The sequence below is a fragment of the Tribolium castaneum genome, chromosome 3 (assembly GCF_031307605.1).
Source record: "Tribolium castaneum strain GA2 chromosome 3, icTriCast1.1, whole genome shotgun sequence".
Classification (NCBI taxonomy): domain Eukaryota; kingdom Metazoa; phylum Arthropoda; class Insecta; order Coleoptera; family Tenebrionidae; genus Tribolium; species Tribolium castaneum.
The window spans coordinates 18,949,731-18,972,005 of NC_087396.1; the positions used below are offsets into that span (position 1 = coordinate 18,949,731).

General features: G+C 32.7%; 1 protein-coding gene and 1 long non-coding RNA gene across 4 annotated transcripts; both read left to right on the forward strand.

Moving 5' to 3' along the window:
* The first annotated feature begins 229 nt into the window (after positions 1-229).
* RanBPM (Ran-binding protein M) lies at positions 230-21,531 on the forward strand. Of its 3 annotated transcripts, none has more exons than XM_008195744.3 (10): positions 230-535; positions 11,449-11,622; positions 11,676-11,866; positions 16,094-16,278; positions 16,333-16,445; positions 16,601-17,119; positions 20,017-20,055; positions 20,398-20,540; positions 20,599-20,710; positions 20,760-21,531. In XM_008195744.3, exons 1-10 carry the CDS (start codon positions 343-345, stop codon positions 20,891-20,893), a joined length of 1,803 nt encoding a protein of 600 aa, XP_008193966.1. In that variant the 5' UTR covers positions 230-342; the 3' UTR covers positions 20,894-21,531. The 3 variants fall into 3 exon arrangements, with proteins under 3 accessions (XP_008193966.1, XP_008193967.1, XP_008193968.1); XM_008195745.3 differs by having other exon boundaries at positions 231-535; positions 11,449-11,613; XM_008195746.3 differs by lacking the exon at positions 20,017-20,055 and having other exon boundaries at positions 232-535.
* Positions 4,577-5,418, forward strand: LOC107397989 (uncharacterized). Its single transcript, XR_001574984.2, has 2 exons — positions 4,577-4,709; positions 4,758-5,418. It is a non-coding gene; the product is annotated as an uncharacterized LOC107397989 (long non-coding RNA).
* Positions 21,532-22,275: the final 744 nt, after the last annotated feature.

Genomic DNA, 22,275 nt, shown 5'->3' on the forward strand with positions numbered 1-22,275 from the left:
CATAAACTTGATGAAACATGTGATATGTTTGCTTTTTTGAAACCCTCAAGGTTTGATTAGTTTTTCAGTTCAATTTTCAGTTATTGTAAAACTACAAAATCCTCGAGTTTTTTTGGTGCCTCCCCAAAGTCCAGGCACGAGCCGCCCCTGGTACCACGGTACAACTCGAGTCACCCTGTAAGTCAGTACAGATTCGGCGTCGCTGTTACCACAGCAACGAAATCGCGTTGCGCGTAGTAACCAAAATTGTGACATCTATCAGCTGAGCGTGTAAGCTCTTTGGTGGCGCTGTCCGAGTATGCGCTTCGTGGTTCCCCTACAGAAGGGAAAGGGAGTTTAGAAATGGCCGCCGTGAGTAATGGTCGGAGTGCGATGGATTCTCAATCAGAAACGCAGAATGTCGTGGTGGACCGTTTAAAAAGACTGTATCCGGCCGTAAACGAGGAGAAGTCGCCGTTGCCCCGCGCCTGGAGCCCCAAGGAAAAGTACAACTACATCGGACTGTCCCAGAACAATTTACGCGTTCATTACAAAGGTAAGTTCCTTTCAAGGGAATTGAAACGGTTTGTCACGCAGTGGATTTTTCTCGATGCGTGGCGGACTCCGCCGTCGTGCTCGCAGCACCCCTCGCGGGTGTCATCGACCGTGCACTCCTCTGTACTCCCGTCCACGGTGCAAACAAAGAAATCAGCTGATTGTGACACGGGGTGAGCTGATTCCAGTCCTAGGGGACGGTGGTGCGTGAGGGCTCTGTGCGCATTTGCGTCAATCATACCTCCCCTTTCACGGCCATTCTGCACCGTTTTGCGAAAATTGCTCGGAAAATGCGTCGTCTCTCGCTATTTTCGTTGTTGTTGCGAATGCTGCTCTCCTTATCGTTTTCGCCATTTCTCATTCCGACGTAGCAATTACTCAATTACATTAATCATATGTGAATAATTAACATAAACACTAACAAGCAGTTCCAAATTTAATGCGTTCTAACCTCACATTTGGATAGTCGTGACGGAGTGTCAAAATTTGACACCTGACCCCCATTTTGGCCAAGAAAACGGTGGTAAAAGCACTTCATACTTAGAAGAAAGAACAATCTGTGATGCGCCCTAACCTCACATTTTATAGACATGACGACATGACAGTGTCAAAATTTGACAATTGGCCTGACAGAACCACCTGACGGCCATTTAACATGGAATTTGGCTAAGAAAACGGTGATAAAAATAGATATTTTTTCCGAAATATTATTACGTAGTTGATATTTACGAAGAAGGACAGCCTTGTATTTAGTTGTAATGAAATTTTGCGAAACTTTCAAATTTGGTATTCAACCTTGGGGAAAATCATTTCGACAGTTCCATACAAGTCAGTCATCCCGAGCTATTTATACAATAGCTATTTTCAACTTCTACATGACACTTTCTTCGTCCTGCTGGCCACGATTCGAGGAAGTAAACGAACGAGATTTGTGAATTAACGTCGCGGAATGTTTCCATTTAGTTTAAAATTCTTTTATATGAAAGGATGTCTCCTCTGTTCAAACCCTCTCTAGACAGGGATTGGACCCATAAAATCTTGTTTTGACTTGCAAGCAAGTTTTGTACAGCTTTACCCTTTACGTCGTAACCATAAAACAGTTCAGGTGAGAAGGGTGAAGTAATGTTTCTACTAAACTTTGTTGTGTAGCCAAAAGCTACAAGGACATTCTTATTTTAGACAGTGGTTTTGATTCAAGCCTTTTGTTGTAAAATTTAGGTTAATATTGGGTTTGTCTTTATTTGCGTGACTTGTCCGAATGAATTCGTTAAACAGTACATTAGAATTTAATATTTCTCATATTTGTATGTAAGCTATGCTTGAAAAAAAGCGTGTTAAAAACTGTATTGTGGTCTTACAAAATATGTATAATGGATTGTAGATAAAATCTTAAGCACCTGAAATGGCTATTTCAATTTAATGATTCTGGTGATATTGTGTTGTAAAATAACTTAAAAAAATGGTACTTGTTCAATATTTGTAGTTGTTAAACATATTTTCAGCAAGACAGGTGTTAATATCCAAAGGACCAATGCCCTTTGAGGATTATCGCACATGAGCTGATGCGATCATGCTTATTGATCTAACTGTATAATGTAGAGGGTGTTTTATCATTGATGACTCGTACTGTAACAAAAATATTTGCTGTAGTGTTTTCTTTCATACTTTTGTAAGTGCAGATGGTTTTAGTATTAGCTGCCAACTAATATGAGTTATTGTGTTTGTAATATTAATAAAGCGTTGTAAATCCATTCACACAAACTTGTATTTCTTAAATTTTGGTTGTTCTATAGACTAAAGACTACGGAGGATTATAACTTAGGAGACGAAACGAGATGGATTTTCTGTACCTAAAGAGATAGTACGGTAGAGGAAAAATGAGGGCGCTTCGAGCGTTATACCGTCGCCAAATCGTTTTAAATTAATTTAAATTCAGGCAGTTCACTAAATTCTTAGAGAAACATGAGAATAAAAAAAATATTTAAAATTTGCGCTTCGCCCCGTATTTTCCAAAACGCTGCGAATACGATTAAAGATACAAGAAAAATGTTTTGTTTCATTTTACCGGTGATCAAAGTAACAGAAGTCAGTAGTGGGCGGACATGTCCTCAGATGTAATCAAAAATTCTAATTGCACTTACCACTTGGATACTTCGTTTAATTGTTAAAATCATTAATTGAATTAACATTGGTTTTTATCTCTTAAATAATAATAGTCCATAATGAACTTTCAGCAAAACTGTAAGACAAGCTTGACAATTACCCATGTAATCGTGGATTAATTTTGATTTTTTTTAACGATTATTTGTTGCATATTAAAAAAAAATTAGAAATAAATTACTATTGGACTCAGATTGTACACCTAAACCATAAAAGATAGTAAGATTGTGCCGGGGTCTTTTTTTTTAGGAAATTTAATTCTCTATAACTTTGTTCCTCACACTTTTTTGTATGTTCAATCATATTCTCAACATTTTGATAAATATGCTTCGGTGCGCAAAGAATTACAGCTTAAAATTATCAATTTGCACCTGATATTTTTGCGAGTACGGTTGAAGATACAAAAAAATTAAAGTACAAAGTTGTAGCGACTTCTAATGAAATGAAAAACTTGAAATTTTACACACCAGCTTGTACACTGATAAAGGACCATTCTCGATTTTTATTCTTTTTTGTTAATAAATAAAGTCGTAGCAGTTTTGTGAGATTTTGGGCACTAACTGTTAATTTATCTACAAAATTTCTAGACTGAGTGCATCCTCAGCTGTTAGCTCATCGAACCCTGGTATCAGAATTATAAGTACATTTTTACTTGGTTTGTTAAATAATCGGGCTTTTTTATTTAGATGCAAACCAGACGCGTGATTTATTAGAAGATAGTATAATTTACCAACAAAGGGATCACTTACTAGTAGCTGACCTTTTTGAAGCCCCTTATTTACAGTTTTGCAATAAAATTGACAAAAACTGATGCCTGCATTGAAATATCCCAACGAAATCTTTTACAATCTTACCCCAATTACAGTTCACATTCTCACCTAAATTTACAACGCCACAAGTAGCAGCTCAGAAGTAAAAATAATTTTTAGAGTTGAAATGTAAAAGTACGTTTAATTCAACGTTGGTATTTTTTTGCTAATTTCGTAAACAATTATCTGAAGTCAAATTTTTACATTTTGTGCATTTCCTACTATTGAAGATTTAATGCTCTTCCAACCATTTTTTTAAATTCATTTCTTTAAAACTTGGACGGTAATGAACAACTCCACGTTCTGGCGAAACTAACGAAACTATTGAGTACGAGAACGTTTCGTATCCTAACGTTTAGATATCCGTAGTGCAGACTTAATTTCATTGTCATAATCAACGGAGAACAAAAAAACAACGTTGTCTTGCTAAATCACATAAATTATTATTCAAAGTAATTATTGCTTATAATTTTAAGTAGCTTTTTTTATTCACATTTTCTTGTGAAGGGATTAGAAATATTGATCAATTTGTGCACTTTTCCTGTATGTACCACGAGAATACTTTCATTATTACTGTATCTAGGTCCCACTTTGTTGTAATTGTATCCCATAAAGCAAAAATAGAACGAGCAAATGTACGTTAACGTTTAACGGTATCAAACATGAGAATAATAAAAGGAAAAAAACAAGTAATAAGGAGCCGTTAGTAATAAACACTGCAAAATGTAATTAAGGTAGTAACCTACATTTGCACAAATATCACACATTAAAACATCACTTTTCAAACATTTCATTTGAAGTTTGAAGTCGTCTCGTCCCACTCTTATTATCAAACATGGATTTTCTCTCCATATCCCAAGGCTCCATGTCATAATCCGTCAAAACACGTAAATACATTGCCGTTGACCTCCCGTTATCTTTCGCAGCGGTTTCACCACGTCGCGACCATCATTGTTCGATATTATCTTGGCAATTGTGCGGAGTCGACACTACGTCTCCCAAAGAAAGGTGCTGTTAGTAAATAAACAAATACAAGGTTGTCGAAGTCGACCACAACCCACGAACTCTGCTAGTGTTGACCGTGAATGCATTCGTACACGCGCTTCGTGGATTTTTTTCTTGCATAAAAATAGATTTTCTAAATCGCGACCAGATAGTCTTTGTGATTGGTCAAGCGGGATGATTTGCAGGAAGCGAGCGTAGAAGGTGAACGATCCAATGTTATTATGTGTGATTGGTATAACTGAGCTTCAGTCGCAATTCCAAAAGTGGGCTTACGGGTTTTAGAAAATTTTTGAACAGTAATTATGTAACGCAATGCCATTATCTAGAAACTCATTTCTTCACGGAATCACAGCTGTAATACTACCACCATACGGATTTCACTTTAATTACGCCACTGGTTTGTAATTAAAAATCTGTATCGGTTATTATGGAGCTTCTGGTCTTGACATTCATTCGTTTATCGGCTAAATGTTCTAGTAGAACCGCTTCGTTTACTGGCCCTAAGGGGAAGGTGAAATTTGTGTTTCAGTGGGACAAGTTCATTGTCTACCATTCATTTTCTTCTTTGCTTTCATATTGTGTCTTGTGACAGCTGCTGATTCCTTAGAAAATGAACGTCATCAAAGGATAAAGTGACATTATTAGCGAAATATTAGTCTCAATTGGAAGGCATTCTGTAATGGTATTGTCCAAAGGGATTTCGTTACCCCTCTGTCAACATTTTTGTGTCGTTACGTATACAGGAGGAGTTAAATTAATTAAAAAGGGGAATTAATGGAGCTGAAACTGTATTGAATTTTTCGTAGGTTTTGTTGAATTAGATTACAATGGTTGAATTTCAGCTGTTTTAAATATTTACATTGCTATTGTGTATATTGGAAATAAAATGTTTTAGTAATGTTTTCAATAACTGAGTATTATTCCACCTTTTATAAAAATGGAAATGTAATTTTTGATAAACCAGTGGAATGAAAAATTTATCATTTTTGCGGGCAATCAAAGTTAAACTTGACCTATTTTATAGATTTGTGTTGTGTAATTACGTGTTGATACGTACTCTAATAGAGTAATAATGTCAACGTCTTAATTTATTACGGAAATGTTCTCTACATCTCGGCAAGATGAAGCAAATGATCGGTGACGAGTGAAATAACGAGTAGAAATTGGCAGTTACTTTCTGGTATTCTGAAAAATCTTCCATTGATGAGAACATAATTTACTAACGCGTAGTAAATCACGGAAGTTGGGTAAATTCAATTAGATTTCAGTGTCAAAAGTTGAGGACAACAGACCGTTACATTATCTAAAACGATGTTGCTCTATAGCCTGAAACCAATGGTTGTTCATGATCACTCGGTTGTGTAGATTAATCTAGCCCGTAACAAACTGGGGCCTATTTGTGTTCACTAAAATTCACAATTTCTGTTTGCTTTCCTTGGTAGGCAAATCTATTCGTCTTCTGTCCTACAGCAGATGTAAATTTCCGTTCATGTAAAACAGATTAAATTGTAGAAACTACAACAAAAGTTTGATTTGTTGAAGTTTTCAGTGAAGCTTTTAAGTCAAAAGGTTGACGATAAAAAAATTGTTTTCTACTTTAGTTTCGTACTGAGGTTATTACGATACGCGATTTGCGTATCGTAATATCCAACGGAGTGCTACAATAATTACACTAAAAACCAGGGTAATTTAGTTGGATAATGTTGACAACCTAGTTTTTTGACAATTGTCTGAGAGAACTGTCAATGTCAATCGGCACCTGTTTCAAGTGCATAATTTAATCAATTAATCAAATACGAACCTTTAAAGGCTTTTGTACCATCCATGATATGTAACTCTTTCGAACACCTTTTGAGTAATGTACAAACATAACTTCAAAAGCCAGTGCAAGTAAGTAATTTGAGATCTCATTGTCCTTAAGGCAATTTTCAAATTCCACATATTTGCCGCATCTTGGACACTGTCAGAATACATTTGTAACTTATGATGATCTAAATTATTAATTTTATTTCACGGCCTGCGCGCAAATGTTGTCAACTGCCACAAAATTCCCTAAATTTCGAAATTATTTTTTTGGTACAAAAAGTGCAAAGTAGAAAAAATACTGTATGATATCTCGTTTATAAAGCATCTTGTCGCACTTACTCTATTATGGCACTCCTCTCTGCGCTCGTCGTGCTCTAAATCCGTGCGTGAGACAAAATGCGTCTTATAAAACTTGTATCATAATATACTATTTTGGTTTTTTGTATTTTAACAGTGCGTCTAAAATAATTCCATGTTTATGAACCAAGATATTGACCTCAAGGCAGGTTTACGGCCCCAGATTATACTCTGATCACCGAAGAGTTTCGCTAGTAGCTCTAAATTTTCCAAAGCTCTACATGTGAATATTATACTTACTATATCAATAATCTTCGAAATTAAGAAGGTAGAAGTAGATTAATAAAAATTAATCAATCTAATGCTTTGTTTTAATAAAGTAGGTAATTGATTATTTTAGCCAATTTACCAATCGTTCTTGATTAAAAATGCGAATATTTTTGTCATGATGTGTTAAATAATAACGAAGGCGTGCTTGTTCACACTTTCCGACTTTTTTATGCAATAGCAAACGTTTCCAAGTGTTACCACAGTGTTACTTGAGTTAATTATGCAAATAAAATTTTGAATAAGAATGACCGTTTTCCAGTAATTATTAGTGTAGACCTTATTTTCCGACCCGTTATTTCGTGAACCTTGTGCCATGTATGGTTGCATTGCGTGACTATTGATTCGTTAAAAAATTGCAAATTTCTTCGATTACCTAGCTTCTTAAAATTCTCATGGTCATCTATCGCCCATTGTTTTCGAGTCAATGCCATGATCGCGTCTCTTATCCCGTTGTCTTAACCTCGACAATACCTAATATAGTGGTGATTTTAATAAGTAATTCGTCAATTAACGATTTCCATTAAAATAAAGTGCGTAATTTCACCAAGTTGGACTACGCCGCAAGAATGACAACGGAATAAGCCTTGACCCACTTGCTTTGTGGCATCAGTTGCGCTAAATGAACCCACACCCTCTGTGTTTTTTCATTATGTTAGTTGCGTTCAAACCCATCGTTACGTCATTCGCATCCATCCGGATTTTCGGTGAACACGATCCGGTTGTATTCCTCCGGCAGGTCGTTGGACTCTGGCTATACTGTTCCTTCATTGGCCGGACCCAAAGTTCCGACAATAGCATTAGGGGAAATTATGAAAACAATTAGGTTGCATGCATATTGCATGGAAGTGGGGTTCTACACCCTGTTGGTGAGCCCACCATCGCTTTTAGTAGAATGGTTTATCTTAAACTAGTTGCTAAAATTACTTAGGCAGGAAAATTGTTTTTTTTAATGAGGTTTGGCTGAGTTTTACAAAGTGTCCATAAAATCGCAAATTATTTCTATAACTCGTATTTTGAGGTAAAATGTCGAATCATTATTTTTAACGAATATTGGAATTGCCAGTTGCCAGACCTTCGCACTAAATTATAAGGGCAAAGAACTCGCCAGACAGGTGGTATTGAATCTGCGTTGTAGACAAGCCCCTTTTGGTCGCTTTCACGTTCATCCAACCCCCAGGTCGGTGGCCTTGGAAGTCAGAAACTCGAAGAAATCCCGATAGAGTTGCTTCTTGCATACGCCTGCCTAATTCAACAGGTTTGACGGTTGATAGACTTTGATTAGAATTAGAAAAGTTAAAGAAACTGTTCCTAGTGATTGACTAACAATTTCTTTATCACAGTGCCGAACTGATAGAGTTGATTCATTTTTAGTGAAGGGATGTCTATGTGAGACACGCGAATATTTTCGAGGAAAATCAATCTCAGCGTCGCATGTTGAAACAGCAATATTTGGGTGAACTTTTGAACTCTATCAAGTGCCACTTTCAAAATGTCGCTGTTTTGTCAATAAAATTAAATCAAACTAGTAAGATTTAGGGGTTTTGTTACATATTAATAAAAGTTGTTTATTTTTTACATTTATAAAAATAGCAGATGCGTTAGAATAAACAAGCAGTCAAATAAACTTTAACAGGAACATGGGGATTAGCTAAATACATCATCAAATACATTAATCACTATCTCTTCAAGCAGAGATTTAGCACAGTTACAAAATTAGAAACAATTGCTCGTTAACGTGTTACATATTGACATGTACATGTACGAGTATGTCGCAAGAACTCAAACATTTTTAATTTTCATTGCATCTGTGAAGCAATATGTAGCTGAGGTTATCCTTTACAGATTTCTGTATTGATAGTATTGTTTATATTTTTTTAAATTATACAAATAAATAGCTTTATCTTCAAGTGTAATAACGATTTGCATATTCAAGACCCATCCATTCATTCCAAATCCTAGAAAACAAACCAATCCCTTTTTTGTATGAATGAAATCCAGACAGACTTATGGTAATGGGGAAACTTTCTGCAAGTCATCTTACAACGTTAAAAAGTAAACACCTGCTTCTTCGATCTTATCCTGTTACCGGATTTTTGTATAAACATTTCAGATGGTTTCAGATGATCGTTACATTATCCAGAAAATATTTTTTTTAGCTTAGGTGTGATTTATTGTTTTGGTTTTCCAAATACAGTGGTGTCCGGTTATAATGAAGGCAGAAAAATTATTAAAATAAGTTCGTTATTATATCTGTGAAAAAAGTATCTTTTTAGCAATTATTTTTACTTTACATATGAAATAATACGAAATAAAAAGGCATGAATATGAATCTTTTGTGTGAATTTTGTAGTTGTGCACATATTTTAGCGAGTGATAGTAGAGTTCAAAAGATGTGATAATAAGTCATTATCCGAATGTTTATAGTTTCTGAAATATAGAAAATTTTGGTCGACGAATAAATTTAATTTTGGCGTTGAACTTTAACTTTACCAACCAAAATTCTGAACAAGTATGTTCTCTGAGATTAGTTCTTCAAAATCTATTACATTGTAGTCATTCTATTTTTACGGACGGGACACTTCTTTTTTTTAGATTTTATTTTCAGTTTTTATGAACAGTATCAATAGAAGTAAATTTTTCTTCATAGGAACTTAGTACTAGTCAAATTATTTGCGGCCTACAATTTGAACGGCGTTTTTACAATTTGAAATACGAGCAGGAAAAAGAAATATAAATTGACGACGGACGGGACACAAAAAAGACCTCTTATTTTTATAATAAAGGTTTTTTTTTATTATAAAAGTGGAACTTGTTGAAACCACGAAACCGAAGGACAAGACAATGTGTAAAGACTTATGATTAATTTACTTTTTGTTTACACATAACGGACGGGACAAAAAATCTTATGTATGAAAATAACAAAAAAAAATATTCAGACAGGTTTTAATTACAGTGGAAATTAAAAATTATTGGCAGTAAGGATAAAAAAGAATGACACCCCTGTCAACCAGACCAGATAGCAAAAGTTCAACTAAAATATTTTAGGTCAGAAACAACAGACCCTTCAGTTTACAAACTGTCCAGCTAGTTTACGCAATATTCAGCTAGTTTATAAACTAGCCAAACATACACATTTACCGTATCATTTCGAAAAGTTTTGTGGTTGCGGTTCTAGGGGTGTCATTCTTTTTGATCGTGACTGTACCTCAGCTGTCAACTGTATTATATGTTATCGCCTACAAGGCAATGCATGTGAATCATAGAATCCAATGAATTACTTGAATTTAAATGATTGTCCTCTCCCATTTTAAATTCACAATAATATAAACCGACTGTACTAAAATTATTTTGAAAAGTTCGGTGTCAGGTTGCATGGTTCCAGGAATGGCTGATTGAGTTAAAATTAATCTCAAGAAGTAGGTAAAAACGTTCACATAAGGCAAGTTGATTTATTTTGACTTCTTTTGAGCTCTATTATCATACCCCTTAAAATCTATGCAAAATTATCAAATTACCACTGTACTTATGTTTAAAATCACAGTTTTTTTTCTGGTTAAAATGATTTTACTCAGTGATTCAAGTGATGTATAGATTATTCATCAGTTAACACTTCTCTTCCTGTTTGTCATTATCAACCCTCAACATATTCTTCAAAGTTAGGTCAAGAATTCGTTTAAAAGAAAAATTGCATCACATTTTAAGTCAAATCTAGTTCGTTATAATGTTATCCGTAAATTCGCTATAACAGGTTTCCATTGTATGTACTTCATATCATTAAATTATTGGAAATGTTTGTAAATTTACGTGAAAACTTAGCTGTTTTATTTTAGCGATCTTTAACCAATTATTGCAAATGATATCACTAGTCACTTAATTGACGATTACCTACTTTATTGATCTGCGCAGTGTGTATTGTATTTTTGTACTACAATATTAAATAATAAAGTGTTAGTTAATTTAGAGTAATATTATGTTAGAAAAAAGGCGGCACTAATCGATAAAAAATTTGCGTCACAGAAAGAGGTGAAGAAAGTAGGTTCTGATCACGAAAAACGTATTTTTTATATTATCTATGACCGACAGGTTACTTTTTTCTATTAGATAAGTTTCCTTCATAAGGTTGGCAATAATATTTAGTAATATTCAGTATTCACAAACACATCACTAAATTTATGGTTATAAGTAATTTTATTGAAGCACTCTTCGCTTCGTTGGTGGACAATTAAGACTACATACTAGTTGTATTTTAAAAGAAATTTATTACAGTATTAATGGAAACAGTTGTAATATTTTTTTTATGATAGAACCATAACTAGTGAATTACCTCTGATAAGTTATTGTTATTATTACCTATTTGTTATCGAAAAAAAAACATTTGTAGTTCATTGATCTCCGTTTTTTTCACAAAACTTACATGAAGGCGCTTTGAGTGAACGTATAGAAATGAGTTTTTTGGTAAAAGCCAGTCCGAAAGTAGCATGAATTAGTGTATGTTTTTTAATTTCAGGGCACGGCAAAACCCACCGAGATGCCGCAAGCGTCCAAGCGACGCATCCCATTCCTGCCGCCTGCGGCCTTTACTACTTCGAAGTGAAGATCGTAAGCAAAGGTCGCGACGGCTACATGGGCATCGGTCTCTCAGCCCAAGGCGTGAACATGAACCGATTGCCAGGTAATACAAGTACGTGGAGACGTAGGAATCGGAGTATCCTTAATGAGGTGGAGTTCTTATAGGCTGGGACAAACAATCGTACGGTTATCACGGCGACGACGGCCATTCGTTCTGCTCGTCTGGCACCGGCCAGCCGTACGGACCGACCTTTACGACAGGAGACGTCATCGGTTGCGGCGTCAACCTCATCGATAACACGTGCTTTTACACGAAAAACGGACACCACCTCGGTACCGCCTTCACAGATTTGCCTGTAAGTGGCGATCATCATTGTTACAAGTCCATTACACGGAAATAGTACTGTCTCCGGACGGGGTATTGATCTCATAATTCGCGACCAAGGTTTATTGACAATGCACTTTGATTGGGTGTTTTCACAGCGTCATGTTTGCTCATTCACGAAGCACTCTTTTTAAAATACCACATTTTTTCAATACCGTCTTAATCACAGTTACTCGAAAATCTTACAAATTAAGAAGAGATAATTATTATTGTTGATAGTGTTTTATTATTGCGAGTGTATTAATTAAGTATTGATTTTTTTAGTAAAATGTATTATGACCATCTATTTGGTTCATACTAGTATCCCAAGAGTTGGAAAAGTCCATTATTGATTTAATAATTGAAAAACTATATTTTTTACCAAACTCGTAGATACTCATTTCTGCATCAACTAAAATTATTTTTAAATATACAGGATGTGTCACAATACGAACTCATGTTTTTTTTTAATAAGGCATTCTAAATTTTATTGCATTTTTGGACTTTTAGTACTGTAAGGGGGAAAGTTTAAATTTAAATTTATATTAATTGTTTAATGCATTACAATTAAAAGCAATTTTTAATTACAGTTTAAAAAGTTTGTTAATAGTTAAATAACTTGAAACGTTAAATGGACACGCTTTTTGTTTTTGCTTCTCAAAGATTATTAAATTGTCTATTTAAAAACATAAAGTTTAAAATGTCTGAAGTTAATAACTAAAAAGATATTTGTATTTAAATGTTAATTTTAGTTAATTATTCATAAGCATTGTTGTTACGATGTTAAACATGTTAATACCATAACCACTGCAACACCACCACGTGTCATTTGTTGAAGTTTATACGGGGATGTATAGATTTGCCATAAATATTAAACTTTTAATTATTTAACTGTAAACAATGATGATTAGTGGCTTAAGGGTAACATTAAAATTACTATTAGTTGAAAATTTCAATTTCCGATTACTGAAACAATATTTAGATCATTTTGGAATGTTGAAAGTTAAATATCTTTTGAGTAATCCGAAAAAACTCTTAACTGTTAATGTTTTTAGAGAGGCAATTTAAAGGTCTTTTAGTTGCGAAAATAAAAAATAAGGTGTTTTATTTAAGATTTTTAAATTATTCAACTTCCAACAAATGTCTTCATTTTTTTTATTTTTTTTTTGATTGCAGTGAGCTAAAAAATCTATATCCTTGTAAAGTTGGAATTTTCTTCGTGCAAGAGCGAAAACTTTTTATGTATTGTCGATTCTTTTTTATAATCAACTAGCAAAGAGCCGGCCGTTTGGTTGACATTACCATAAATAGTAATATATTTGAATGAAGATGGTACTATTTTTATTCTTCGACACTGTCAAAATTTACGGTTTTTTCCGGTGTAAGGAAGTTTTGAAAACAGTTTGACATTTTCAAATGTCAGATTGTTTTTAACATGTTTGAAGCAATTTTAAGCTTTATTTAGTCTAATTCGAAGAATAAAATGTTATATTTATCTCGTTTTTGTGTAAATCGGTTTATTTATTTCACCTCGTGGATGAAAAACTACTCTTTTTCACTCGTGGTTTCCACTCATGAAATAGAGCGTCCGATTTACACTCAAACTCGTTAAATAAATAACTATTACATGACCTGACCAGATCTGACTTGACAAATTTTATTTAATGGTCATTAAGTTACTACCACATTTAGTTATTAATTTTATCTAAAAATACAAAAACTAGAAGGTTTTCTGATTCTGATTTTCTAACATTTAATGGGTAATAATGGACTTTTTTAATTTGCTTTGTTTAGTTCTTCTTTGTTTTATCTTTTTATTTTATTTCGGACAAATTAAACTTTTCTCAACTCAAACGGGTATTCGAAAATTAATGAATTTTTTATCGAGTTTTTGTTTAACTAGATATAAATTTCCCAAGCCACACAATCAACACCTTGAATGTTGTTTAAATACAATGAAAATCTTAATGGAAAACAAATAAAAATGTTACATTATTAACGTGGAACTACATTTTGTGATCATAAAAAATTGAGCTTATATTTGTTTTGCTAACGTGCGGAGCATTTGTGCTTATAGTATAACATAATTTTACGCGAGTTACGTTAGTAATACATCTGGTTACTGAAAAAAGAAATGTTGCGTTCATTGCTTGCCACTAATAGGAAAAACAGTACACTGAAGCCATTTATTTAATTTTTGTTTGATTAAATTGGAAAAATTGAAACAATGGCAAAACCTTAGCGGTTTTCTAATAATTAACTGTATAGAGGAAGTCGTAATTGGCTGCAAAAAATCCAATACGTTTTTAATCAGTTTTAGACTAAAGATAAGTAATTAATTTCTAAATTATTAACACGGAGAACTCATTTTTATAATCTACGAAACTGTAAAAATTAAATAATATAAAAAGAGCAACTACGTTGGCTTACTTTGCAGTTTTTACTTTCAAATCGGTATCATTTGTCATTGATTGCACTATTTCCAAATCGCGATGACCTTTTTTGTGACATTTTGATTCAGTTTCACGCGATACGTAAAATATTTTAGCAGTTCGTGATAAGTTGTAATAAAAATATTTGGTTTAAAATTGATTGAATTGGGCTTTTAGCAAACTTTGTTCAAATGTTCTGGAACTAGATAGATATACAGGGCGTTCCAAAGACTTGGTAATAACCATTAAAATATTAGATTAATAGATATCACCTAGAATTATTGTCAACTAATCAAGTATACAATGTTCCTGCAATGATTTACATTATTTCATTTCGTTGTAAAAAACAAAATGGTATTTTATTATCCACTGCTTAATTCGTGGTAAAATAAAATTTTATCGTTTAGAGAAATATGATTTACAACCATTTTTGTTTTTCTGTTTTTGGCATTTATAATTGTTGTTAAAATAACTGAATAATTCAATCAAAATAATGGAAAATGGAATAAAATTTTGTATTGTAGAGGACGATAAAATTCACATTTATCTTCTCATCAAAATTTATCGTTTTGTAGAATAAATAACTACTTATGTTTTATTTTATTTTTGCTTTTAACTGATGATTTTGACCTAATTTTTTTTGCCGAGTCTGTTAATTTTTTTTTTAATATATATTTTTTAATTTTTAACTAAGGGTACAAGAGAAATAAGATCTTCACCACTTGAAAGCATATAGGTAAAAATGTAGAAATTAAAAAATAAAGCTGAGAACGTTTAATGGAGAGCTAACGATTTCTTTGGAAATCAAATCTAGATCAGAAAATGTATCAAAAATGGAAATAAAATTCATAAGACGTTTCGGCGATTCAGGGTTTCAATAAAATGTTGATAAAATAAAATAAAAATGTTAAACAAATTGTCAAAAAATTCATTAAATAAAGATTTTTTGATTTTCTTCTAAACCCGTGCGTAAAATTTAATCTGCAAAGGAAGATTGGCACACACCTGGGGTAATTAGAGCTATAGATTGAATACTCATTTTAAAATAATAATAAATAATTAAAATCTTTTAACAAAAATACCAGTCATTTGCGAGTGTAGCAAACTGTTATAACTCTCCATATTTGCTTCAACAATATTTTTACTCTCACTCATGGTCAAAATATTAATTATTTAACAAAAAACTAAAATAAATGCTTCTCCTTCAAGTAAGAGCTACTTTTTTTAAATACTTGCGACTAGAAACGTAAAAAAATAAATAAGTTTGTTAAAACTTAAATAAGTGGATAAAATAAACGGAAAACTCTATTTTTATTTTTACTTGCCTAACACAGCAGTTACCTAATATGAGCTGAAAATTTTAATTTTTTGAATACTGAAACAATAACAAAATTATTTCATTGTTTAAATACCTTGAATAATCTATAAGAGACACTTACAGTTATTGTTCCTTCGAAAGCCAAAAATAAAAAATGTTGTTTTTTTTTTAAATTAAATTTAAGTTCGATTTTTAAGAGACTATCTTTTTAGTTTCTTAAATGCAACTTTTTAAAAAAATGTTAGAAGCACTAAAGCTTCTACTTTCTTCTTTTAAGCTGACTCTTTGTTCTGGTATAATGAATTAAATTATAAAAATAGAAACATTAGCGCAAAATCTAAAGAATGCAAAAAATATTGGGTGGTTTTATTTTTAATTTTTAAGTTGTAATGGACTTTACCAACTCGCCGGAATTACCTGAATTACAAGCGTATTACATCGTTTAATTTACGAGTTTTTTCTTCAATAGCCGAATTTGTACCCAACGGTGGGTCTTCAAACTCCTGGAGAAGTGGTCGATGCGAACTTCGGACAAGAACCGTTCGTTTTCGACATCGAGGACATGATGAGGGAGCTGGGGACGAGGACAAGAATGGAAATCAACGATTTTCCAGTACCAGAAAGTCACGGTGAATGGCAAGCCATTCTGAACAAGTAAGTTTTCTGATTGCGATTTATTGGAAAAAAATCTAAATGGATCGTCTTTAGGATGGTATCAACTTATCTCGTCCATCACGGTTATTGCAATACAGCAGAGGCCTTCGCCCACATCACAGAACAACCTTTTAACGAAGACATAGTATCAATTAAGAATCGACAAAGTGAGTATTATCGACCATTACGTTTTATGCAATAGCTTTGAGTATAATCAACAATATAATACCGAAGGGTGTGTCCCGTCTGACCTGTGTGTTAAATAATAATACTTGCGAAATTGCGATTGTTGGAAGATTGAGAGTTGTTTTATTGTTTTCAGAAATTCTAAAGTTAGTGTTAGCCGGTAGAATGGGCGAAGCGATCGAGCGAACGAGCCGACTGTACCCCGGCCTGTTAGAGTCAAATCAGAATCTCTTATTTATGCTCAAATGTCGCCAGTTTGTCGAAATGGTAAATGGTTCAGACGTGGAGGTCTGTCATCGAAAAAGTGGTTATTCGCCGTCGTATTCGGTATCGCCTAGACCTAGTAGTCCCATCCAAACTTCAGTTATACAATCGACTAAAAGTTATAGCAATAAATCGAAACAAAGCGTTGAAGAAATGAATCAAAACAATACAACGCCGACACATAATGGTAATAGTTGTAGAGAAGTTCCCGTAATACTCGCAGACGATGGCGACGTCGAAATGGACACCACCGAAGAGTTCCGAAATGGTCACGGAGACGCCTGCAATGGCAAGTCAAATAGTTCGACCAACGGGTACCAAAATGGTAATAGCCATAGTAATAACGTCACTCAGGATGACGGTTGCTGTGATAATGAAGACGAAGATATGGGTGAGTTGGGAATTCAATTTTCAATACGACTTTTTTTTAATATTTACTATTTTTAAATTTACTATTTTTAATAAAAAAATTCTAAATTTACTTAAAATTTGGAAAAGTTAACATACTGAAACGTATAAAAATGGGTATAAAAATAAAAGAGCCGAACTATTTTCGTTGTAATAGAAACGGGCAATTTAAACAAAAATACAAACTAATTATTAAACACTGACCGGCTCGTTTGCACAAAAAAATGAGGAAAACAGTGCAAATTATAAATAAAAATTTTGTAAAACGTTATTTGGAAAAATTATTTTATTTGATGTGTTGTATTAGGTGGTAAAATAAACACACGTATTTCTGATACACCCTGTATACACTAAGGTAACACTATAAAAAGTAAAAAATCTAGTACAATAGATATTTTATACTTTACAGTAATAATAAGAATATTAATAAAATACTTGGCTCACATCAATGGATGTGGAAGTCAAATCTTCAGTTTATGCTATTCTGATCATACACAAAGTACTCATTAATTGCATAGAAGTACTTTTGTGTCAAAAACTTTTTTAACAATACAAAGCGATCGAAAAGTCCTTCTATCAAGTAAGCTTAGAAATTAAAGGACGTATGTCTGCGGAACTTAAACCTAATGTCAAAAGAAAACTGTCAAAAAAATTAAGCAAATTAAATTATTGTTGAAATCCAGTTTTGTCCCATAGGCACTATTTACGGGTCATGTAGGGTTCCTGTGTAATTTATGTTACGAATTCACGGCATCTAACAGTTTACTTTTGAGGTAATTTCAGTTTAAATTTTGACAGCAGGCTGAATTAATTCACGACACCGGACACACGTTCTCAAGTGATACGCCTACTTGATAGATATAAAATTTTCTGTTTTTTTTTTACCAGTTGACAAGGTATTAAATAATTTAGGTTCCAATCATTGATAAAGAACATTGAATTATGATTTAGTCTAAAATTAAAGCCATTTTTAGTAGGGTACCTTTCATAAATAGCGGCATTTTTTGCAATATTTTAACCTTTAATCAGCAATTTCAAGAAGTTTTGTACTTTCTAGCATGTCGACACTAAAGAAAATTTTATTTCTTGCTTTTATTTTAACAAAAAGTATGGGTTAGTTTATGGGAAAAAATTAAACGGTTGGTTATTTCATTAAACGCTATGTACACTTTCTAAGTACATAGTTCGTAACCGCTAGGTAAAAATAGTAAATGCTAGGTAATAATAATAATAAGCGCAAGGTAAAAATTATAAAAGCTATGTGAAAACAGTAAGTACTACTATAGATTATTTATATAAAAAAAAATGTATCAATGCAAATTCTTTTGTTTACTAAGAGGGGGGCAGCTACGATTTATTGTACTTCCTCTTCCTAAATATGCCATTGGGTTTGTCCATTTCATTTGTTTAAATTGTTTATTATTTTAATCGGATTTTCACGTCAAAAAATTTTTAGTACACGTCTAGCCTATAAAATTTTTAGCTTAACAAGTGGATGTTGATTATCTATTAGCTGTTTCAAAAGTATAAAAGCGCCAACGTCGCATTTTCTATAAAAATTAGCTGTTGTAAATTATTCATGCACTTCAAAATAATAATAGCTAATATAAGTTATACTTTCAATGTGAGATCTAGTCACTAATAACTATTTTACAATTTTATCAATCTTATTTAAAAAAATAATTCGGTAAAATGCGACGTTGGCCTTTTTATAGTTTTGAAACAGCTAATAGGTAGGTATTGCGTTTTATAAGTAGTATTATTATTATTTCTTAGCAAATCTTCTTTAAACATACATTATTAATATTACTTAGCATTTAAAACATTTTACCTACCATTTACAATATTGTACTTGGGAATTCATAATTTATTACCTGGCAGTTTGAGTATCCTTAAAAGTTTTTGGATTTTCTATTTCTAGGTAGCTATTATACGAGTATAAATAAATAAAAGGGTAAAAAATGGTGTAGTTTCTTAGCGTTTATTTCCTTCCTAGTGTACATTTATAAAAAAAATCAGTGTAATTCGTTCTTTTAACGGACACAATTATTATTCAAAGACTTATACTAGCATTAGTGAATTAATTACACCCAAATTACACTAAGAAGTAGAGATAAAAAAATCATTCATTTTTTTATACATTTTCCGTATCTTTGTATGAAGTGGTAGACGTTTGTAAATTTATAATTATAATACGTTATGTCACTAAGTAGGGTTTTTTAGACTCTGTGTTCGTAAAAAGCATAAGCCAGAAACAAATTTATTAATTCTAATTTTTCTAGTCGAACATTTTTATTATTTCACTCTTATGTAGTAGTACCTAATATACAATGAAAGAAAAATACCTGTAGTTTTAGTGCCACTAGTAAAAATGCAGAAGTATTTGAAAAATAAATTATTTCGAAAATATCTTATCGTCGAATTTAATTGGATTTTTTTCTAACTCCGTAAGATGATTGCAAAATAACTGCCAATAGATTTACAGATTATACATAGTTGATTCAAAATAAAAGTCAATAAAATTTCGTCCAGTATAACCATCATTTTTCGATAAAATTTTATGAAAAATCGATTAGTATTATATTATTTTACAGCAATTTGCTGTCTGTTGTAATATTTTTTACAACTTAATTGGCGCAGTCTGTAGTATTGCAGCCGCACCTTACCTGAAAAATTCGTTCATTTTAACATTTTCACTGTTATTTCAAAAAAATTTGAAAACTTAATTGTTTGAAGAAGGTTTTGCTTTCTCGGCCTTTCTTGTATACTTTTTAACAAATCATGTATACAATAGGGTTAGGTTTCTAAAGGCGAAGTTATGAGTTTCGGTAGTTGAGTTTTACTTTTAAAGGTAGTACTTTAATGTAATTAAAATTTCAGGCAGAGGGAGCATTCAATTCTCAATAGTAGGAGATAAAGGTAATGTAAAAATTTTAGCGATTTGTATATAAAAAAAACTTTTCAAATTTTTTTGACTCAATAACATTTTTCTGCGATTATAGTTGAAAATATAAAAAAGGGTAGTTAGTGAACTATTTGAGGATTGCCTCATAGTATTAATTTTTAATTATTACTTAGTTTCCATTTCTATTATATGAAACAAATCTGCCTGAAACTCTAAATTATTGAAGTTCTCAATTTCAAATGACTCTTATCTGCATTGTATTTGTTTAATAAAACAATGATTATTACTTTTGCACTTGATACAAATCGGTTTTTTGCATATTCCTGAAATAATTTTATGTTTGTGGTTATTTTCAGAGGTTGATGTGCCAGTGTGCCGGAAGTCATGTTCAAAGCCGGCAGTCGAACGAATTCTAGAATTTGGTAGGGAATTATATAGTATGAGCCAACGATTGACAGTAGACAAGAATTCTAGTGAGACAAATCAAAAAATGTTGGAAGTGAGTGAACGCTTCACAAGTTTGGCGTTTTAGTAATTGTGTCGTGTTTTTTTTCTAGGATGCATTTAGTTTATTAGCATACTCAAACCCATGGGCGAGTCCCGTGGGTTGGCAATTGCAGCCCTCGCAAAGAGAGTCGGTTTGTGCTTCCCTTAACTCAGCCATTTTAGGTAAAAACCCGAACATGTTAATTATTGCAAAGTGAAATTGCCGTTCCAGAATCAAATAAAAAGCCCCGAAAACCGCCTTTAGAAGTCGCAATCGCGCACGCCCATGAACTGGTAAAGCTGATGTCCACGGCGGGACTCGGCTCGTGTGCCTTCGCCTCGTTAGTCGACATCTTGGATCAGTGACCTCTCTCGTCGCCCTTCTGCATTATAATGCACTGACTGCCATTCTCTTCAGAGAGACGATCTAACTGGTTGCATCATTGTCCAAGAAGAGGAACAGCTTACTTATTCCCAATAGTTAACAGTTGCAGTTAAATTATCGCTATTGGCAGAGAGAATCGATGGTCGGTTTAGCAAACGGATGGCGATCAGTTTCAATCACAAAATGTGGATCACAATTCAAACCAATAAATTACTGATAATTGTGTCGTTTTACTTCGCCGCTTATTGGAGAGAGTTTATTTCGTATCACAATCGGTTAGAGAGGAAGTCGTGTATTTTCCGTTCTGGATTTATTTGTTTGTTATTTGGTTTTATGTCTTTGATTGGCTAATTTAAGGAAACCTTACATTTTATATGTTTTGTTGTAGTTTTATTAATTTAACGTAAATAAACATAAAGTCACTTAACAAATAATCTAATCTGAGTTCTAGATGATTTTGTTGTTGTTTGGGGCGTTAAGAATTTTTTGCCAAGAGACTACGAGGTGTTTTTATCAAATTTTTGAAGAGGTGTAGACATAATGCGTAGTTTAGTTTATTTGTAAATATGTTATACATAATTATGTTATTACTCAAATAATAAACTAATATTTAATTATATTTTTTTTCGTTTGCTTTTCCGGGTTATCCTTTGTTGCGTGCTTTCGAGATTTCCTCTCTGCGTGCGCTGAAAATCATATCAGAAACCAACGTTATGAGTAAAAACCTACAACTTAAGGAGGAAGTTATAATAAAGCATTTGTGGTAGATTGTTATTTAGTGAAATTATCAGGTTGAAAATAGGATATAAATAATATACAAGATAAATACAAACTATCAGCTGTATTCCAATGTAATTAAGTGATTTAAAATCGTGCACTAACACTAGCTTGTCCTCAATATTATAATACCTAATTGTGATAAATTCTTGTCTTGTAAAGATTGTGTACGTGCAGTGATGTCTTGTGAAAAGTTAATCATGTAGATGGCGTTGTTTTACTATTTTCAAACTATGGGAAAATGTTATAAAGAAAATAAAGATGATAATCGTAAGAATAGCTCTTATTTTTTGTATTGGATTGATGATATTTCAGGTATTTAATGTCTTAAGTTCGACTGAAATGTCGAAAATACTTAACATGTATGTATATTTTTAAATTACGTTGTTTTGAAGCGAAGCGTTTGATACAAAATAAAGCTATAATTTTCTAGCTTAATGTGTGTTTTATTGGTTGCAACTCGCGTCGATTTGATTTACGCATTACTGCTACGCTGAGTGAATACATACTTATTTTTAATATGGACATATAATTAAAATCTATTATTTCTTTCAAAATACTACAACATGTTTATTTATACAAAAGT

Excerpts from the sequence above, each read along its gene's own strand:
- RanBPM (XM_008195744.3), top strand. The coding sequence starts at position 343 with ATGGCCGCCGTGAGTAATGGTCGGAGTGCGATGGATTCTCAATCAGAA. Across the intron at positions 16,446-16,600 it reads ATCAATTAAGAATCGACAAA|AAATTCTAAAGTTAGTGTTA; the intron begins GTGAGTATTATC and ends TATTGTTTTCAG. Across the intron at positions 20,056-20,397 it reads CTCAATAGTAGGAGATAAAG|AGGTTGATGTGCCAGTGTGC; the intron begins GTAATGTAAAAA and ends GGTTATTTTCAG.